The sequence below is a fragment of the Tasmannia lanceolata genome, unplaced genomic scaffold, assembly GCF_043159265.1.
Source record: "Tasmannia lanceolata isolate RefF3 unplaced genomic scaffold, GAP_Taslan_0.1 ptg000005l, whole genome shotgun sequence".
In the NCBI taxonomy this organism is placed as follows: Eukaryota; Viridiplantae; Streptophyta; class Magnoliopsida; order Canellales; family Winteraceae; genus Tasmannia; species Tasmannia lanceolata.
Genome location: NW_027518682.1, coordinates 3,831,967 through 3,849,545, shown reverse-complemented (window position 1 = coordinate 3,849,545; position 17,579 = coordinate 3,831,967). Strand labels below are relative to the sequence as shown.

Here is a 17,579-nt window from a genome sequence, read left to right as displayed (position 1 = left end):
CCAGAAAGATGTGTTACTAACAATGGCTGTGACTCCCACCACAGCCATTGTAAGGTAAAATAGAGATAAAAACCGAGCATAGGTTTATCTTTTTATTATCAAAACAATGTTTGCCAAAATATGATCTTAATTAATATTCAACCTTGGTCTCACATAGTATACATTTGTGATAATTACCATTGATTTGGTGGATCCCCATGAGACAACCTACATGATTTTTGTCCCATGCGACACTGACCCTCAGATCAATGTTGAAAAATAATAAAAAAAGAATATATAATGGGAAATGATATCAACACTCCAATGTTTTGATATCATGCTCACTAGCTTGTCTTTCAGTATTTTAAAGTAGGGCTGCAACTCGGTTCGGGCGGGTCGGGTTTTGGAGAACCCAACCCTACCCAAGAAATATCTTGGGTCGGGTCGGGTTTTTTTCCAGCTAACCCACGATTCCCAAACCCGGCCCTACCAATGATAAATCTCGGGTCGGGTCAGGTTTTTTCACGTTGACGCAATTTTTTATGGAAAATTCTTGTTTGGCAAGGCAACTCAACTCATAAAAGCAAAAATTACACTCACATTACACTTGAATCAAACAATAATGTAATTACACTCACATTACACTTGAATCAAACCAAACAATGTTGTAATTACAATCAAACAATGCTAAATCAAACACTTGAATCAACTCAACTCATAGAAGCAGAAATTACACTCACATACAATAACAGTGGGTGCGTGGGTTTTCACTTTTAACTTTTAACTAACAATAGAAAAAAATGTACGTACTATAACTTATGTAACTCGGGTCGGGTCGGGTCGGGCCCCTTCAAACCCGGCTCGACCCGAGATTCATGCGGGCTTTTGAATGCTCAACCCGGCTCGACCCGAAACCCTTGAAACCTGAACCCAACCCAGGCTATTTTCGGGACGGGTCGATGCGGGTCGGGTAAAACCCGGCTAGAGTTGCAGCCCCATTTTAAAGGCTGTCAACATGTTATTACAGTTCCCAAAAAGCACCCACAAGCCCATTAAATACTAAAAGACAAACAAGGAGAGCGTGGATATCAAAGTAATGAAGTGCTGATATCATTTCCCTATATAATTTAGCTTTGGTGGTCAAGGTTTTGTGATCATCCAGTCAGAATAGGCTACACATTATTGTGCCACATTGAGTCATTGAGACATGTACGGGCTTACTGGTTAGAGCTACCTTCTTTCTTTCTTCCGTTTGTCACCATCATTTTTCTTTCTTAATTGAATGATCCTAGCTCCATGATTTAGCCGTGATGAAACATGAAACCTTAAAGATGTTTCCGTACCATTGATTTTTTCCAAATCAGGATCTACCCAATAGGATCCCTGTTCGGTGTGGAACCAGGCCTCACTGAGTCGCTTGTTATGGTGCATCAGATCAACGCTCCCGATACATTGTCTTATGGCCCTTTCCATTAATCAAGACGGCATATAGTCTTGCTATCGTCAATCCCTTAATCCCAACAATCACTACTATTATGGCGATTACTCTCAAAACAAGGGCTCAAGGGATGATCAATTGAAATGTCATTTGCAATAATTTAAATATATCTAAGAGAGAAAATTCATAGACAGATGTAGTTGTTTTATTTCTTCTATATACAAAACTTCCCTCAATACCAACATAAACGAATATATTTAAACACAACAACTGGTGTCGGGTCTCATGCCTCCAAGGGCAGCAAACCTTGAGATCACACAACTTATTCCAACCTCCCAAAGGGAAAAACAGATAATATCTTAAAGATTAAACATACAAAGAAAGTGATCCTTAGAGTAGGCGCCTCTTGCTTTGGACAGTGTTAGTAGCCCAAAGAGCTGCGCCATAGACGACAACATTTCCATCCCCTTGAACAATCAAACGGCAACTGTTCCCCCCACGAGAGATGTTACTGCTCCACACTATCTCACTACCTGATAACACAACAAGGTTGCAATTATCTTGGAAGGTAGCCCTACATGAGGTGCCCCTACCATTAGTGCCTGATGCCCAAAGTGCCCTTGTCTGGTTTATGTACAACACAAGGTTGCAATCGTTTTGCATTATAAACCGGTAAGGCCCATTCTCAATGAATGCACCTGTCTCGAGGGTTTCTCCACTGAAGAGCATATCCTCTGCCATTGCATTGTTGAAGAACAAGAGAGAGATAATTGCAAGGGTCGAAATGACATCAATTGTACGTGCCATGATTTTTTTTTTCTTCTCTGACTGAATGGAAAGGAGATAGTAATGAAGTTGAATGAAGTTGAAGAGGAAAAGGAGAGCTAGAAAGATGAGAAATCAAGGAGAGAAAGTATTCCTTATATAGGTGAATTGTAGGTGGAACATTTCAACTTTGCATTACTTTATTGGCGCCTATTTCATTTTTCTTATATATTTAAAGATGCATGCAAGTCTATGTTCCTCTAATACGTAATATACGTAGAAGAAGTCCTGGTCATCTGCTTTTGTTGAAGAGTCGCAAGAGTTTGTACACACTGATCAAGATCTCATGAACGTTTTATGCTAGGGTGAAGGAGTCAAATGGATGTTTTAAAGGGCATGAGAAGACCGACCTCAGCACACCCACATGATATTTCCATGATCCTTCATCTAAGGGACCCCAACTTGTGGATGACACGAATGAAGAGCAAATGATCTAGAACCTTGGATCTCTTACTGCCCAAAAATAAATCCAATCATGCAATTGTAATATCAAATAATGAGAGGGCCGGGCCCACTATGCCCCACTCACACAGGATCTAAAGCAAGGGCTATTAAATGGATGGTTCAGATAAAAAACAGAGGGGGCAACTGCCTTAATATAGGTGCGCCACATAGAATTATTATAATGTGGTTGTGCCCTATTGAAATTAAACATTCCTCGATCTAAGAGGAAAAATCATATCTATAGGAAGGTGTTGACAGAGGAATTAGGTGGGGCCCACAATCTCCCCCTATCCCATGCATTACATGGCGCCCACAATTTACACCGCGAATTTTAATGTAATGGTGCCCACAATTTACACTTCATGGTTTAAATACTTTCCTCGATATATGCCAATATAAAAAAATATACTTAAACAGAGCAAACCTTGAGATTACACCTTATTTCCAACTCCCAAAGGGAAAACAGATAATATCTTAAAGACTAAACATACAAAGAAAGAGATACTTAGAGCAAACGTCTCTTGCTTTGGACAGTGTTAGTAGCCCAAAGAGCGGCACCATAGATTACAACATTTCCATCCCCTTGAACAATCAAACGGCAACTGTTCCCCCCACGAGAGATGTTGCTACACTGTCTCGGAACCTGATACCACAACAAGGTTGCAATTGTTTTGGAGGACTGCCCTACAGGCAGTGCCTCCACCGTTCGTGCCAGATGCCCAAAGTGCCTTTTTCTTGTTTATGTACGACACAAGGTTGCAATCCGTTTGCATTACAAACCGGTAGGGCCCATTCTCGACGAATGCCCCAGTGGCTAGGCTCTCCCCACTGAAGAGCATATCTTCGGCGATCGCATTGTTGAAGAGAAAGAGAGAGAGAATTGCAAGGGACGACAGTGCTAATGCGTTGTGCCCCAAAATCATTTCCATAGGATGATCTTAACCCAACGATCTATAGATTGGAGGGTTAGGATCATTCTATGGAAATGATTTTTGGGGCACAACCTATTGATGTTGTTTCCCAACAAATGGACGGTTTGGATCCTCCTATAGAGTGGGCCGTACAGTACTTTTTGAAAAATAGGGCTTTCTAGAGCCACCCATCATATAATTTCCCTTCATCAACACAGCATATGGTCTTGCTGGTCAATCTCTTAATCCCAATGTAGGTTTCTTTATACGTATATAATAGTCACTACTATTATATAATAGTCACTACTATATAATAGTCACTACTATTGCTCGTCAATCTCTTAATCTCAATGTTGGAGCCAAAATTCATAAAGACAAATTTAGTTGTTTTATTTTTATAAACAATATATGAAAGTATATAAAACTTCCCTCAATAACAACATAAAAAATATACAAACAATTTACTTTTCGGGTTTCTTGCCTCCAAGGGCAGCAAACCTTGAGATCACACCTTATTTCCACCTCGCGAAGGGAAAAACAGATAATATCTTAAAGACTAAACATACAAAAAAAGAGATCCTTAGAGCAAACGTCTCTTGCTTTGGACACTGTTAGTAGCCCAAAGAGCAGCGCTATAGATGACAACATTTCCGTCCCCTTGAACTATCAAACGGCAACTGTTCACCCCACCAGAGATGTTGCTGTTCCACACTGTCTCACTACCTGATAATACAACAAGGTTGCAATTATCTTGGAAGATAGCCCTTCATGAGGTGCCCCTACCATTAGTGCCTGATGCCCAAAGTGCCCTTGTCTGGTTTATGTACAACACAAGGTTGCAATCGTTTTGCATTATAAACCGGTAAGGCCCATTCTCAATGAATGCTCCTGTGTCGAGGGTTTCTCCACTGAAGAGCATATCCTCTGCCATTGCATTGTTGAAGAACAAGAGAGAGATAATTGCAAGGGTCGATACTACGTTGATTGCACACGCCATGGTTTTTTTTTTTTTTTCCTCTTACTGATGGTGGAGAAGATTAGAAGAAATGAGAGCTAAGACGATGAGAAAACAGAGAGTGAATGTATTACTTATATAGGTAAATTGTAGGTGGAAAATTTCAACTATTCGTTTATTTATTGTCACTTATTCTCAGAAGGTAAGCAGGGAAGAGGTCCTGGGCTGACTGTTTTTGTTGAAGAGGTATGAGAGTTCGAACACACACGTAAGTGTTTGTTTTTTTTTTTTTTTTTTTTTTTTTTTTAGATAGGTAAGCTGGGGTTAGGCAAGACCCTTACCAGATAGCATTAAAAAGATAGAAACATTACAAGGGGGCCAAGAGGCCAGAACATAAGGGCCGACAGGCGGGGCTTCAGCCCTTACAATCTAAGATACAATGATCCATTCATGTCTTCAATTACAGCTGAAAGGAGGCTTTGAGTAGCTAAGAAAACCAAGGAAGTAAAGCCTTTATGTGGGTGAATCCTTTTTGACAGTTGAAAGGAGGCTCTGACGTAAGTGTTTGTTTGTACACACGTAAAAGTTTTTTTTTTTTTTGGTAGCAAATGTCAGACTTATTCTAACATTAAATATTAGTTCTTCATCTCACCCCTTCACACAGTAAGTATAAGGCTGAATTTTGCGCAGATTTTAATACGACCAAGGTAGCCCCCACAATCTCTCCACCGAAATCTATTAACACCTTGGGATTTCCGGAAATTATTTGGTTATTGTTTTGAATTCGAAATTGATATCTCCACCCCTCTCAACAGCTTCAGATCTTTTGTTTGTCTTTTCTAAAAGAAGCTATATTTACACGGTTTTGTTAATTTTTATTAAAATCAAGGGATTTGCTAGGGACCATCCCAAAATGCATTTCGCAGCTGGGCTGTTGCGTGTTAATTTTTTCTTATTCTCACATGCGACAGGGCAGCCGCGGAATGCCTTCTGCGATGGTGCCTAGCAAATCCCTTAAATTAAAGTCATTTTCAGGAATAGATAAGCAAAAGGGGTGGAAATAAGGGAAAAGAGGATGCATGTATCATTTCTTTTTGGAGTTAAAAAAAAAAATCTACTAGAGCATTTTTTCAATTAAAAAATGCGGAACTCAGATGTCACCAGGACGAGGTGCCGTGGTGTGTGTTATTTACAGATAACATAGTATTAATTGACGAAACCAAAGCAGGAGTTAATGTTAAGTTAGAGTTATGGAGAACTACTTTGGAATCCAAAGGTTCCAGATTGGACAGGACTAAGACAGAGTATATGGAGTGCAACTTTAGTAATGTAAAGAGGCAGGGTGAGGATGTAGTAAGTGTATGACTGGACATGAGGTACCTAAGAGGGATATCTTTTGCTATCTTGGTTCAATCCTACATAAGGAAGGAGAGATTGAAGAGGATGTTAACCAAAGAATTAGAGCAGGTTGGTTGAAGTTAAAGCATGCTTCGAGAGTTCTATGCGACTGTAAAATACCTACCAAATTGAAGGAAAAGTTTTATAAGACAGTTGTAAAGCCAGCCATGCTGTACGGCTCAGAATGTTGAGCTAACAAGAAGCAACATGTGCATATATAAGATGAATGTAGCAGAGATGCGAATACTTAGATGGATGTGCGGCCATACACGGTTAGATCGAATTAAAAATAAAGACGTTCGTAAAAAGGTGGGGGTGACACTAATTTAAGAGAAGATGAAAGAACACCGCTTAAAATGGTTTGGGCATATCCAACGTAGGCCTTTGGATGCTATAGTGAAAAGAAGTGACTCGTGCGAAGTTTATGGAGTAAAAAGAGGTAGGGACAAACCAAAAACAACTTGGGTAGAAACAGTGAGGAAATATTTCAGGGTTAGGAACATAACAGAGAGCATGACATTGGATAGGAGAGAAATGCAGAAAATGATCCCTATAGACAAACTCAACTAGTGTCGGGATTAGACTTAGTCAATTTGAGCCGGGTAAATCCTTTCACCTTCTTCATGAAAATTTTCTAAAGGATTTATTAGCCGACCCTAACTAGTTTGGGACAAAGGTTTAGTTGAGTTGAGTTGAGTTAGAGCATTTTTTAAAAATACGGGTGCTCTACCAAGTCATGCCAACTGTTTTTGTTGAAGAGTCGTAAGAGTTTGTACACATTGAGCTGGATGATCTCATTTAAGTTAATTTGTACACATTGTACACTTCGTCATTATTATATGAAAATAGAGATGATAAAAAACTAGATCTTAAGTTTATGTTTTTACTATCAAAACGACCTTTGGCAAGATATAATCTTTAAGTTCAACCTTGGATCTCACATATTAGACGTGTCATAAACCCCATTGATTTGTTGGATCCCATGAGGCAACCCTACACGATCTCGGTCCCATGCTACACGGACGCATGATCCTGGTCCCATGCCACATGGATTCTCTTTAAGCAAGATCAATGTTGAATAAAAAGAACAATTTAGCTTCCTTTGTTGGGTTTCTCGAGAGTCAATACACTTTGCTGGTCAAGGTTATAGGATCATCCAATTGCGCTGCTTCCAAACGAACCAAATGCAATAGGCTAGCTAGACTTATAATTGTGCCGTATTTCCACAAAAATTTGACTCTATGCACGTGAAATGTAGAGGCTTAGAGCGATCCTTTCTTTTGTTTGTGACAAAAAATCATTGGATTTAGATTAAGGGATATTTAGACTACCATTTTGAGTGTACACAACCAAAATTGAAGGGCGCCCTTTCAAAAACCCAGCGACAAGGGTGCTTTTCAATTTAGCATTCCTATTATGTATAAAGTTCTTATATTCTGTGTGCGTTTGAAGTTCGGTATTTTTCAAAAGACACGAAAATATAAATAGGCTGTACCCTGTAAATCATCCACATATTATGATCCTAACCGACCGATCAATTGAGATTCCTATTATGTGCTGTCCTCTACAGATCTGACCATCCTCTGTAGATGATTTAAGTATGGGCTACAGCCTATTTACGTTGTTGCTCAACAAATGAACGTTCTGGATCATCCTATGAATTGGGCTCCACAGTAGTTTCTGAAAAATACTGGACTTCATGTGCAGACACCATATAAAATATCTCCTATTATATATAAAATCAATATTCAATTTCATACAAATGCACGCAGGCACATACACATAGGTTTGTTAGTACCTAATAGGCTAATATTCACTTGTTAAAAAAAAAAATTTCCACAGCTCAGCTTACCCACCAAAAAAAAATTCATTAAAAGACGTTTCCCTCTATACCATTGATTCTTTGCAATCCCCAATCTTTCTAATAGGATCTCTGTTCGACCTGGAATGTTAGTCTGGTTTACGTTCATCAACACAGCATATGGCCTTCCTAGTCAATCTCTTAATCCCAACGTAAGTTTCTTAATTCATAATAATAACTACAATATAGTTAGAGACAAAATTCATAAAGACAAATTAAATTGTTTTATTTCTTCAAACACTACATGGAAAGTATAAAAATCTCCCCTCAATACCAACATAAAAAAATATACTTAAACAGAGCAACTGGTGTATGGTTTCATGCCTCCAAAGGGCAACAAACCTTGAGATCACACCTTATTTCCACCTCCCAAAGGGAAAAACAAATAATATTTTAATGATCTAACATACAAACAAAGAGATCCTTAGAGAAGGCGTTTCCTGCTTTGCACAGTGTTAGTTGCCCAAAGAGCGGCGCCGTAGATGACAACATTTCCATCCCCTTGAACTATCAAACGGCAACTGTTCCCCCCACCAGAGATGTTGCTGCTCCACACTGTCTCACTACCTGATAACACAACAAGGTTGCAATTGTCTTGGAAGGTAGCCTTACATGAGGTGCCCCTACCATTGGTGTCAGATGCCCAAAGTACCATTGTCTGGTTCATGTACAACACAAGGTTGCAGTCTGTCTGCATTATAAACCGGTAGGGCCCATCCTCAATGAATTCTTCTGTGTCGAGGGTCTCCCCGCTAAAGAGAATATCTTCTGCGATCACAACATTGAAGAACAAGAGAGAGAGAATTGCAAGGGTCGATACGGCATTGACTGCACGTGCCATGTTTTTTTTCTCTTACTGAATAAGGTGATGTTGAAGAAGATAAAGCAGAAACAGAGAGCTAAGAGGATGAGAAAACAGAGCGTGAAAGTATTCCTTATATAGGTAAATTGGATGTGGAAAATTTCAACTATGTATTTATTTATTGTCACCAATCCTTAAATTGTCCGCATAGAAGAGGTCCTGGGCGGATTGTTTTTGTCGAAGAGGTATAAGTATACCTTGGGTTTCTTCTTCCGGGGAGACTTTGATATCTCCACCGCTCTCAACAGCTTCAGATCTTTTGTTTGTCATTTCTAAAAGAAGCTATATTTACACGGTTTTGTTAATTTTTATTAAAATCAAAGGATTTGTTAGGGACCATCACAAAAGGCATTTCGCGGCTGGGCTGTTGCGTGTGAGAGCAGCCACACATGCTCAGATTTTTTCTTATTCTCACCTGCAACAGCCCAGCCGCGGACTGCCTTCTGCGATGGTGCCTAGCAAATCCCTTAAATTAAAGTCATTTTCAGGAACAGATAAGCAAAAGGGGTGGAAATAAGGGAAAAGATGATGCATATATCATTTCTTTTCGGAGTTAAAAAAAATCTTCTAGAGCATTTTTTCAATTAAAAAATGCGGAATGCAGATATCAGCAGGACGAGGTGCCGTGGTGTATGTTATTTACAGATAACATAGTATTAATTGACGAAACCAAAGCATGAGTTAATGTTAAGTTAGAGTTATGGAGAACTACTTTGGAATCCAAATGTTCTAGATTGAACAGGACTAAGACAGAGTATATGGAGTGCAACTTTAGTAATGTAAAGAGGCAGGGGGAGGATGTAGTAACTGTATGACTGGATAGGTGGTACCTAAGAGAGATATCTTTTGCTATCTTGCTTCAATCCTACATAAGGAAGGAGAGATTGAAGAGGATGTTAACCACAGAATTAGAGCTGGTTGGTTGAAGTTAAAGCATGCTTCGGGAGTTCTATGCGACTGTAAAATACCTACCAAATTGAAGGAAAAGTTTTATAAGACAGTTGTGAGGCCAGCCATGCTGTACGGCTCAGAATGTTGAGCTAACAAGAAGCAACATGTGTATATATAAGATGAGTGTAGCGGAGATGCGAATACTTAGATGGATGTGCGGCCACACACGGTTAGATCGAATTAAAAATAAAGACGTTCTTAAAAAGGTGGGGGTGGCACTGATTTAGGAGACGATGAGAGAACACGGCTTAAGATTGTTTGGACATATTCAACGTAGGCCTTTGGATGCTCCAGTGAAAAGAAGTGGCTCATGCGAAGTTGATGGAGTGAAAAGAGGTAGGGACAAACCAAAAACAACTCGGGTAGAAACAGTGAGGAAATACATGAGGGTTAGGAACATAACAGAGAGCATGGCATTGGATAGGAGAGAAAGGTAGAAAATGATCCCTGTAGACAAACCCAACTAGTGTCAGGATTAGACTTAGTCAATTTGAGCCAGGTAAATCCTTTCACCTTTTTTATGAAAATTTTCTAATGCTCTGTATGGTTTCCAGGTTTTTTTTGTTCCCGGGAGTTATGTGGGAGAAAAAAATACCCTGGGAGATAGGTGGGGGAAAAAAAAGTCCTGGAAGTATTCTGGTAAAATAAAAATCCCATGTTTGGTTATGTGGGAGAAAAAAATACCCTGGGAGATATGGTGGGAAAAAAAAAAACCTTTGTTTGGTTGCTTGAACTGTTGGGTAGAAAAAAATTCTTCTCAAGCTTATTTTTGGTTCCTGAGTTTATTTTTGTTCCTGGAGTTATCTTGGGATGGGATGAAAAGGCAATCATTACAAAAGTGAGATTAAAAAATTCACCCCACAAGTAATCATTACAAGAGTGGGATTAAAATAAACCTAGTGCTAAAAGGCAACCAAACATGGGATGGGACCAAAATTTAACTTACTCTCCCACAAAACTCCCAGGAACAAAAAAAACCGGGCAACCAAACAGAGCATAAAGGATTTATTAGCCGACCCTAACTAGACAAAGGCTTAGTTGAGTTGAGTTAGAGCATTTTTTGAAAATATGGGTGCTCTACCAAGTCATTCCAACTGTTTTTGTTGAAGAGTCGTAAGAGTTTGTACACATTGAGATGGATGATCTCATTTAAGTTCGTACACATTGTACACTTCGTCATTATGATATGAAAATAGATAATAATAAAAAACTAGATCTTAAGTTTATGTTTTTACGTTCAAAACGACCTTTGTCAAGATATAATCTTAAAGTTCAACCTTGGATCTCACATATTAGACATGTGTCATAAACCCCATTGATTTGTTGGATCCCCATGAGGCAACCCTACACGATCTCGGTCCCATGCTACACGGACGCATGATACTGGTCCCATGCAACATGGATTCTCTTTAAGTAAGATCAATGTTGAATAAAAAGAACAATTTGGCTTCCTTTGTTGGGTTTCTCGAGAGTCAATACACTTTGCTGGTCAAGATTTTAGGATCATCCGATTACGCTGCTTCCAAACGAACCAAATGCAATAGGCTAGCTAGACTTATAATAGTGCCGCATTTCCACAAAAATTTGACTATATGCAAGTGAAATGTAGAGGCTCAGAGCGATCCCTTCTTTTGTTTGTGACAAAAAATCATTGGATTTAGATTAAGGGATATTTAGACTACCATTTTGAGTGTGCACAACCAATTTTTTTATAAGATTTTTTTGCAATGTGTAGAATTTTTTAATATATTTAGATACCACTACATGAATGCTTTCAATATAGTTGTTTTTAGAGAAAACGGTTCCTACACATATGTGTAGATAAGTTATCTACACACTTTCTTAAAATACAGTGGGGGCCACATTATTTGGGTAATCCAAACCATTCATTTTTAAGGCCCTCACATAGATAGGGTGTCCACAAAAAATCAGATCCATAGGATCATCCTAACCATTCGAACTGTGGAGGCAAAAAATTGACTAATTTGTGAAGGTTTAAAGACATCCATTTTACCTCCACAAATCATAGGGTTGGGATGATCCTATGGATCTGATTTTTTGTAGACACCCTATCTATGTGAGGGCCTTTAAAATGGATGGCTTGGATCACCCAAACAGTGTGGGCCTCCACTGTATTTTAAGCTAGTGTGTACAGAACTCTCTACACATATGTGTAGGAACCGTTTTCTCTTGTTTTTATATACACGGGTGTTAAATAGCAGCAGTAACATTTACATTTATCAATGTCTATAATAAACTTGCAATCATAAGTTATTTAATCGTTATAAGTAAATATAAATTCGTACGTAGTTTTTACAAAACTGAAGGTTTTGTCCACGACCACCCATATTTTCCTATAATATAATATATAGAAGAATGCTCAATTGAAGGGCGCCCTTTCAAAAACCCAGCGACAAGGGTGCTTTTCAATTTAGCATTCCTATTATGTATAGAGTTCTTATAGTCTGGCGCGTTTGAAGTTCGGTATTTTTCAAAAGACACAACTCATATGATGATCCAGACCGTTCATTTCTTAATTGGAAATATAAATAGGCTGTACCCTGTAAATCATCCACATATTATGATCCTAACCGACCGATCAATTGAGATTCTTAATTGGAAATATAAATAGGCTGTCCTCTACAGATCTGACCATCCTCTGTAGATGATTTAAGTATGCGCTACAGCCTATTTACATTGTTGCTCAACAAATGAACGTTCTGGATCATCCTATGAATTGGGCTCCACAGTAGTTTCTGAAAAATACTGGACTTCATGTGCAGACACCATATAAAATATCTCCTATTATATATAAAATCAATATTCCATTTCATACAAATGCACGAAGGCACATACACATAGGTTTGTTAGTACCTAATAGGCTAATATTCACTTGTTAAAAAAAAATTTTTTCCACAGCTCAGCTTACCCACCAAAAAAAAATTCATTAAAAGATGTTTCCCTCTATACCATTGATTCTTTGCAATCCCCAATCTTTCTAATAGGATCTCTGTTCGACCTGGAATGTTAGTCTGGTTTACGTTCATCAACACAGCATATGGCCTTCCTAGTCAATCTCTTAATCCCAACGTAAGTTTCTTAATTCATAATAATAACTACAATATAGTTAGAGACAAAATTCATAAAGACAAATTAAATTGTTTTATTTCTTCAAACACTACATGGAAAGTATAAAAAACTCCCCTCAAACAGAGCAACTGGTGTATGGTTTCATGCCTCCAAAGGGCAACAAACCTTGAGATCACACCTTATTTCCACCTCCCAAAGGGAAAAACAAATAATATTTTAATGATCTAACATACAAACAAACAGATCCTTAGAGAAGGCGTTTCCTGCTTTGCACAGTGTTAGTTGCCCAAAGAGCGGCGCCGTAGATGACAACATTTCCATCCCCTTGAACTATCAAACGGCAACTGTTCCCCCCACCAGAGATGTTGCTGCTCCACACTGTCTCACTACCTGATAACACAACAAGGTTGCAATTGTCTTGGAAGGTAGCCTTACATGAGGTGCCCCTACCATTAGTGTCAGATGCCCAAAGTACCTTTGTCTGGTTCATGTACAACACAAGGTTGCAGTCTGTCTGCATTATAAACCGGTAGGGCCCATCCTCAATGAATTCTTCTGTGTCGAGGGTCTCCCCGCTAAAGAGCATATCTTCTGCGATCACAACATTGAAGAACAAGAGAGAGAGAATTGCAAGGGTCGATACGGCATTGACTGCACGTGCCATGTTTTTTTTCTCTTACTGAATAAGGTGATGTTGAAGAAGATAAAGCAGAAACAGAGAGCTAAGAGGATGAGAAAACAGAGCGTGAAAGTATTCCTTATATAGGTAAATTGGATGTGGAAAATTTCAACTATGTATTTATTTATTGTCACCAATCCTCAAATTGTCCGCATAGAAGAGGTCCTGGGCGGATTGTTTTTGTCGAAGAGGTATAAGTATCTTCTTCCGCTCTCAACAGCTTCAGATCTTTTGTTTGTCATTTCTAAAAGAAGCTATATTTACACGGTTTTGTTAATTTTTATTAAAATCAAAGGATTTGTTAGGGACCATCACAAAAGGCACTTCGCGGCTGGGCTGTTGCGTGTGAGAGCAGCCACACATGCTCAGATTTTTTTTGTACTGCTTAGAAAGAAGGAGTACCAGAAAAAATGAGGAAAACATTGACAGGGGTTGTACAGTACCAATCCTCGGTTCTTATTTTTTATAGATCAAGCGGTTCTGATCATATACTTAGAAAAAAGGAAAACCACAATTAGAAAAGATTGTGAAAAAAATTAAGTTAATTTTATAAATACTGAAAATAAGGAAACATGGTGCATTAGTATGTAGATTTATTAGTATTGCTGGGGAAAAAGAGAGAAGAAAATCTCGCTGCAAATATTGCATGGAATTGAGACCATGGAAGAGTTTTTCATGTTGTGTACCTTATATCATCCTTTGAAAGAAAACATAAGATGGGCAACCATGTGGTTGTCAAAAACAAACAGCTTGTACCGTCATGTGGAATCTCTTTAGGCCCTCTTTGGATTGCAGGAATAATATTTCTTTATGCTCTGTTTAAAAGTATTTATTTTCCATGATTTAGAGGGAAATGATAAATTAAAGTGATGCAATGCTAGATAAAATATCATTGTGAGTAAAAGTTGGAACTGCCTTGGTTCAATTTACCTTTTATCATGTGTAATACAAATAGGCCCATCAGAGTTACATGACTTGAATGGCTCAACTATTTTGATTGTCATACAAATTATTTTCAATAGATAAATGACTTGAAATCGGAAAAAAATTATTGTTTTACCCAAATGAAGTACCTTAGAGCAGTGAATAATCAGACAAAGAAATACCCAAATGAAGTACCCACTTGCAATATATCTGTAGAAGGAAGTAGAAGAAAACTAAATCAAAACCATTAATCTAGCGGGATACAAAAATATAATCAAATAAAAAGCCAGGGAGGGAAGGGGATAATAATGAAAGGAAGAGGATGCATACCTTAAATCGGGATGCTTGGGTGGAAATAAAACTCTCTAAATCGTTTTGTAATCAATAAAAAATAGGAAGGAAACCCAATCTTTTTTTAGTTGGAATATCGGAAAGCAGAACTCATTATTACCGGGAAAAAAGGAAAATAAAAAAGGGTATCTTAAGCATACGGGAATAGAGATATTATATCGTTATAAAATTCAAGTAAGATTCCGTTTATAGACAGATATTTTGGCATATATTTTAGAAACAAAAGAGTCATATATATATATATATATATATATATATATATATATATATATATATATATATATATATATATATATATATATATAATTTTATTTTTTATTTTTATTTTTCTAAAATCCAAATATATCAAGTTATGAAAGAGTTTTACGTTTATACGGTAAAATAGAGATAAAAACCGAGCATAGGTTTATCTTTTTATTAAAAACAATCTTTTCCAAAATATGATCTTAATATTCAACCTTGGCCAGACATAGTATACGTTTGTGTTTATTGCCATTGATTTGGTGGATCCCCATGAGAAAACCTACATGATCATGGTCCCATGGGACATTAATCCTCTAAGATTATTGTTGACAAAAATGAATAATTTAGCTCCTTTGGTGGGTTTCTCAAGAGTCAGGACTTTCTGATGGCCAAGGTTTTATGATCATCCAATTTGAATAGCCTACACATTATTGTGCCACAGATTGAGACATGTACGGGCTTAGAGGTTAGAGCTATCTTCTTTCTTAATTTCTTTCTTCCGTTTGTCAGCATCATTTTTCTTTCGTAATTGATTGATCCTACCTCCATGATTTAGCCTTGATGAAACATGAAATAAATGTACTTCAAAGATGTTTCCTACCATTGATTATTTGCAAATCAGGATGAGTCGCTTGTTATGGTGCATCAGATCAACGCATCCCGATACATTGTCTTATGGCCCTTTCCATTAATCAAGACGGCATATAGTCTTGCTATCGTCAATCTCTTAATCCCAATGAAGGTCTCTTAATTCATAACAATCACTGCTATTATGGCGATTACTCTCAAAACAAGGGCTCTATGAATTCACCAAGTAATGATCAATTGAAATGTCATTTGCAATAATTTAAATATCTTTAAGAGAGAAAATTGTAGTTGTTTTATTTCTTCTATATATAAAACTTCCCTCAATACCAACACAAAAGAATGTATTTAAACACAACAACTGGTGTCGGGTCTCATGCCTCCAAGGGCAGCAAACCTTGAGATCACACAACTTATTCCAACCTCCCAAAGGGAAAAACAGATAATATCTTAAAGATTAAACATACAAAGAAAGTGATCCTTAGAGTAGGCGCCTCTTGCTTTGGACAGTGTTAGTAGCCCAAAGAGCTGCGCCATAGATGACAACATTTCCATCCCCTTGAACAATCAAACGGCAACTGTTCCCCCCACGAGAGATGTTACTGCTCCACACTATCTCACTACCTGATAACACAACAAGGTTGCAATTATCTTGGAAGGTAGCCCTACATGAGGTGCCCCTACCATTAGTGCCTGATGCCCAAAGTGCCCTTGTCTGGTTTATGTACAACACAAGGTTGCAATCGTTTTGCATTATAAACCGGTAAGGCCCATTCTCAATGAATGCTCCTGTGTCGAGGGTTTCTCCACTGAAGAGCATATCCTCTGCCATTGCATTGTTGAAGAGCAAGAGAGAGATAATTGCAAGAGTCGAAATGACATCAATTGTACGTGCCATGATTTTTTTCTTCTTCTCTGACTGAATAGAAAGGAGATAGTAAAGAAGATGAAGAGGAAAAGGAGAGCTAGAACGATGAGAAATCAAGGAGAGAAAGCATTCCTTATATAGGTGAATTGTAGGTGGAAATTTTCAACTTTGCATTAGTTTATTGCCGTCTATTTCATTTTTCTAATATATTTAAAGATGCATGCAAGTCTATGTTCCTCTAATAATTAGTATACGTAGAAGAAGTCCTGGTCATCTGCTTGTGTTGAAGAGTCGCAAGAGTTTGTACACATTGCTCAAGATCTCATTAACGTTTTATGCTAGGGTGAAGTTCAAATGGATGTTTTTAAGGGCATGAGAAGAGCGACCTCAGCCCACCCACAAGAAATTTCCATGATCCTTCATCTGAGGGACCCCAACTTGTAGACGACACAAATGAAGAGCAAATAATGAGAGGGCGGGCCCACTATGACCCTGCACACAGGATATAAAGCAAGGGCTACTAAATTGATGGTTCCGGTAAAAAAACAGAGGGGGCCACTGCCCTAATATAGGTGCCACAGAAACCGAAATTTTTGCAGAAATTTCAAAATTTTGTTCGAAATCCCAAGAAATCAAAATAATATAATTTTACCCCGCCTGAAATTTTGGCCAAAATTACATAAATTTAGGCCGAAATTTCGGTAATTTAGGCTGAAATTTCGATTAACATTGATTTCGATTTTGGTATTGACAGAAATCCGAAATTTCGTTATTGACCGAAATCAGAAATTTCGGTATTAACTGAAATTTTGGATTTCAGTCAAAATTTAAAACCTTGATTATAATGTGGTTGCGCCCTGTGAAATTAAACATTCCCCGACCTAAGATGAAAAATCATATCAATAGGAAGGTGACAGACGATTTAGGTGGGGCCCACAATCTCCCCCTATCCCATGCGTTATGCGGAGCCCACAATTTAGACCTCGAATTGTGATGTAGTGGTGCCCACTATTTACACTTCATATTTTGATAGGTGGGACCAACTATTTACATACGTTGTGGCCTTCCAACCCGCCCCACGGGCTACTTCCCTGATTTAACGGGTGGAACCTATTTACATTGTGGCCCAACAAATGAACAGTTTGAATCATCCTATGACGTGGGACACAAGGTAGGTTTTGAAAAACACCGGACTTCACGTGCGGACTGCATATA

General features: G+C 38.1%; 5 protein-coding genes across 5 annotated transcripts; all 5 read right to left on the bottom strand.

Moving 5' to 3' along the window:
- Window positions 1-1,807: 1,807 nt before the first annotated feature.
- LOC143876931 (mannose-specific lectin-like) lies at window positions 1,808-2,158 on the bottom strand. The gene has a single exon (XM_077378610.1). It carries the CDS (start codon window positions 2,156-2,158, stop codon window positions 1,808-1,810), a length of 351 nt encoding a protein of 116 aa, XP_077234725.1.
- A 2,019-nt stretch (window positions 2,159-4,177) lies between these two features.
- Window positions 4,178-4,528, bottom strand: LOC143876930 (mannose-specific lectin-like). The gene is made up of 2 exons (XM_077378609.1): window positions 4,381-4,528; window positions 4,178-4,320 (listed from the first exon to the last, which is right to left on the bottom strand). Exons 1-2 carry the CDS (start codon window positions 4,526-4,528, stop codon window positions 4,178-4,180), a joined length of 291 nt encoding a protein of 96 aa, XP_077234724.1.
- Window positions 4,529-8,235: 3,707 nt separating this feature from the next.
- LOC143876929 (mannose-specific lectin-like) lies at window positions 8,236-8,652 on the bottom strand. The gene has a single exon (XM_077378608.1). The coding sequence runs from the start codon at window positions 8,650-8,652 to the stop codon at window positions 8,236-8,238; it is 417 nt and encodes a 138-aa protein (XP_077234723.1).
- A 4,309-nt stretch (window positions 8,653-12,961) lies between these two features.
- On the bottom strand, window positions 12,962-13,378 carry LOC143876928 (mannose-specific lectin-like). The gene has a single exon (XM_077378607.1). It carries the CDS (start codon window positions 13,376-13,378, stop codon window positions 12,962-12,964), a length of 417 nt encoding a protein of 138 aa, XP_077234722.1.
- A 2,599-nt stretch (window positions 13,379-15,977) lies between these two features.
- LOC143876927 (mannose-specific lectin-like) lies at window positions 15,978-16,328 on the bottom strand. Its single transcript, XM_077378606.1, has one exon. The coding sequence runs from the start codon at window positions 16,326-16,328 to the stop codon at window positions 15,978-15,980; it is 351 nt and encodes a 116-aa protein (XP_077234721.1).
- Window positions 16,329-17,579: the final 1,251 nt, after the last annotated feature.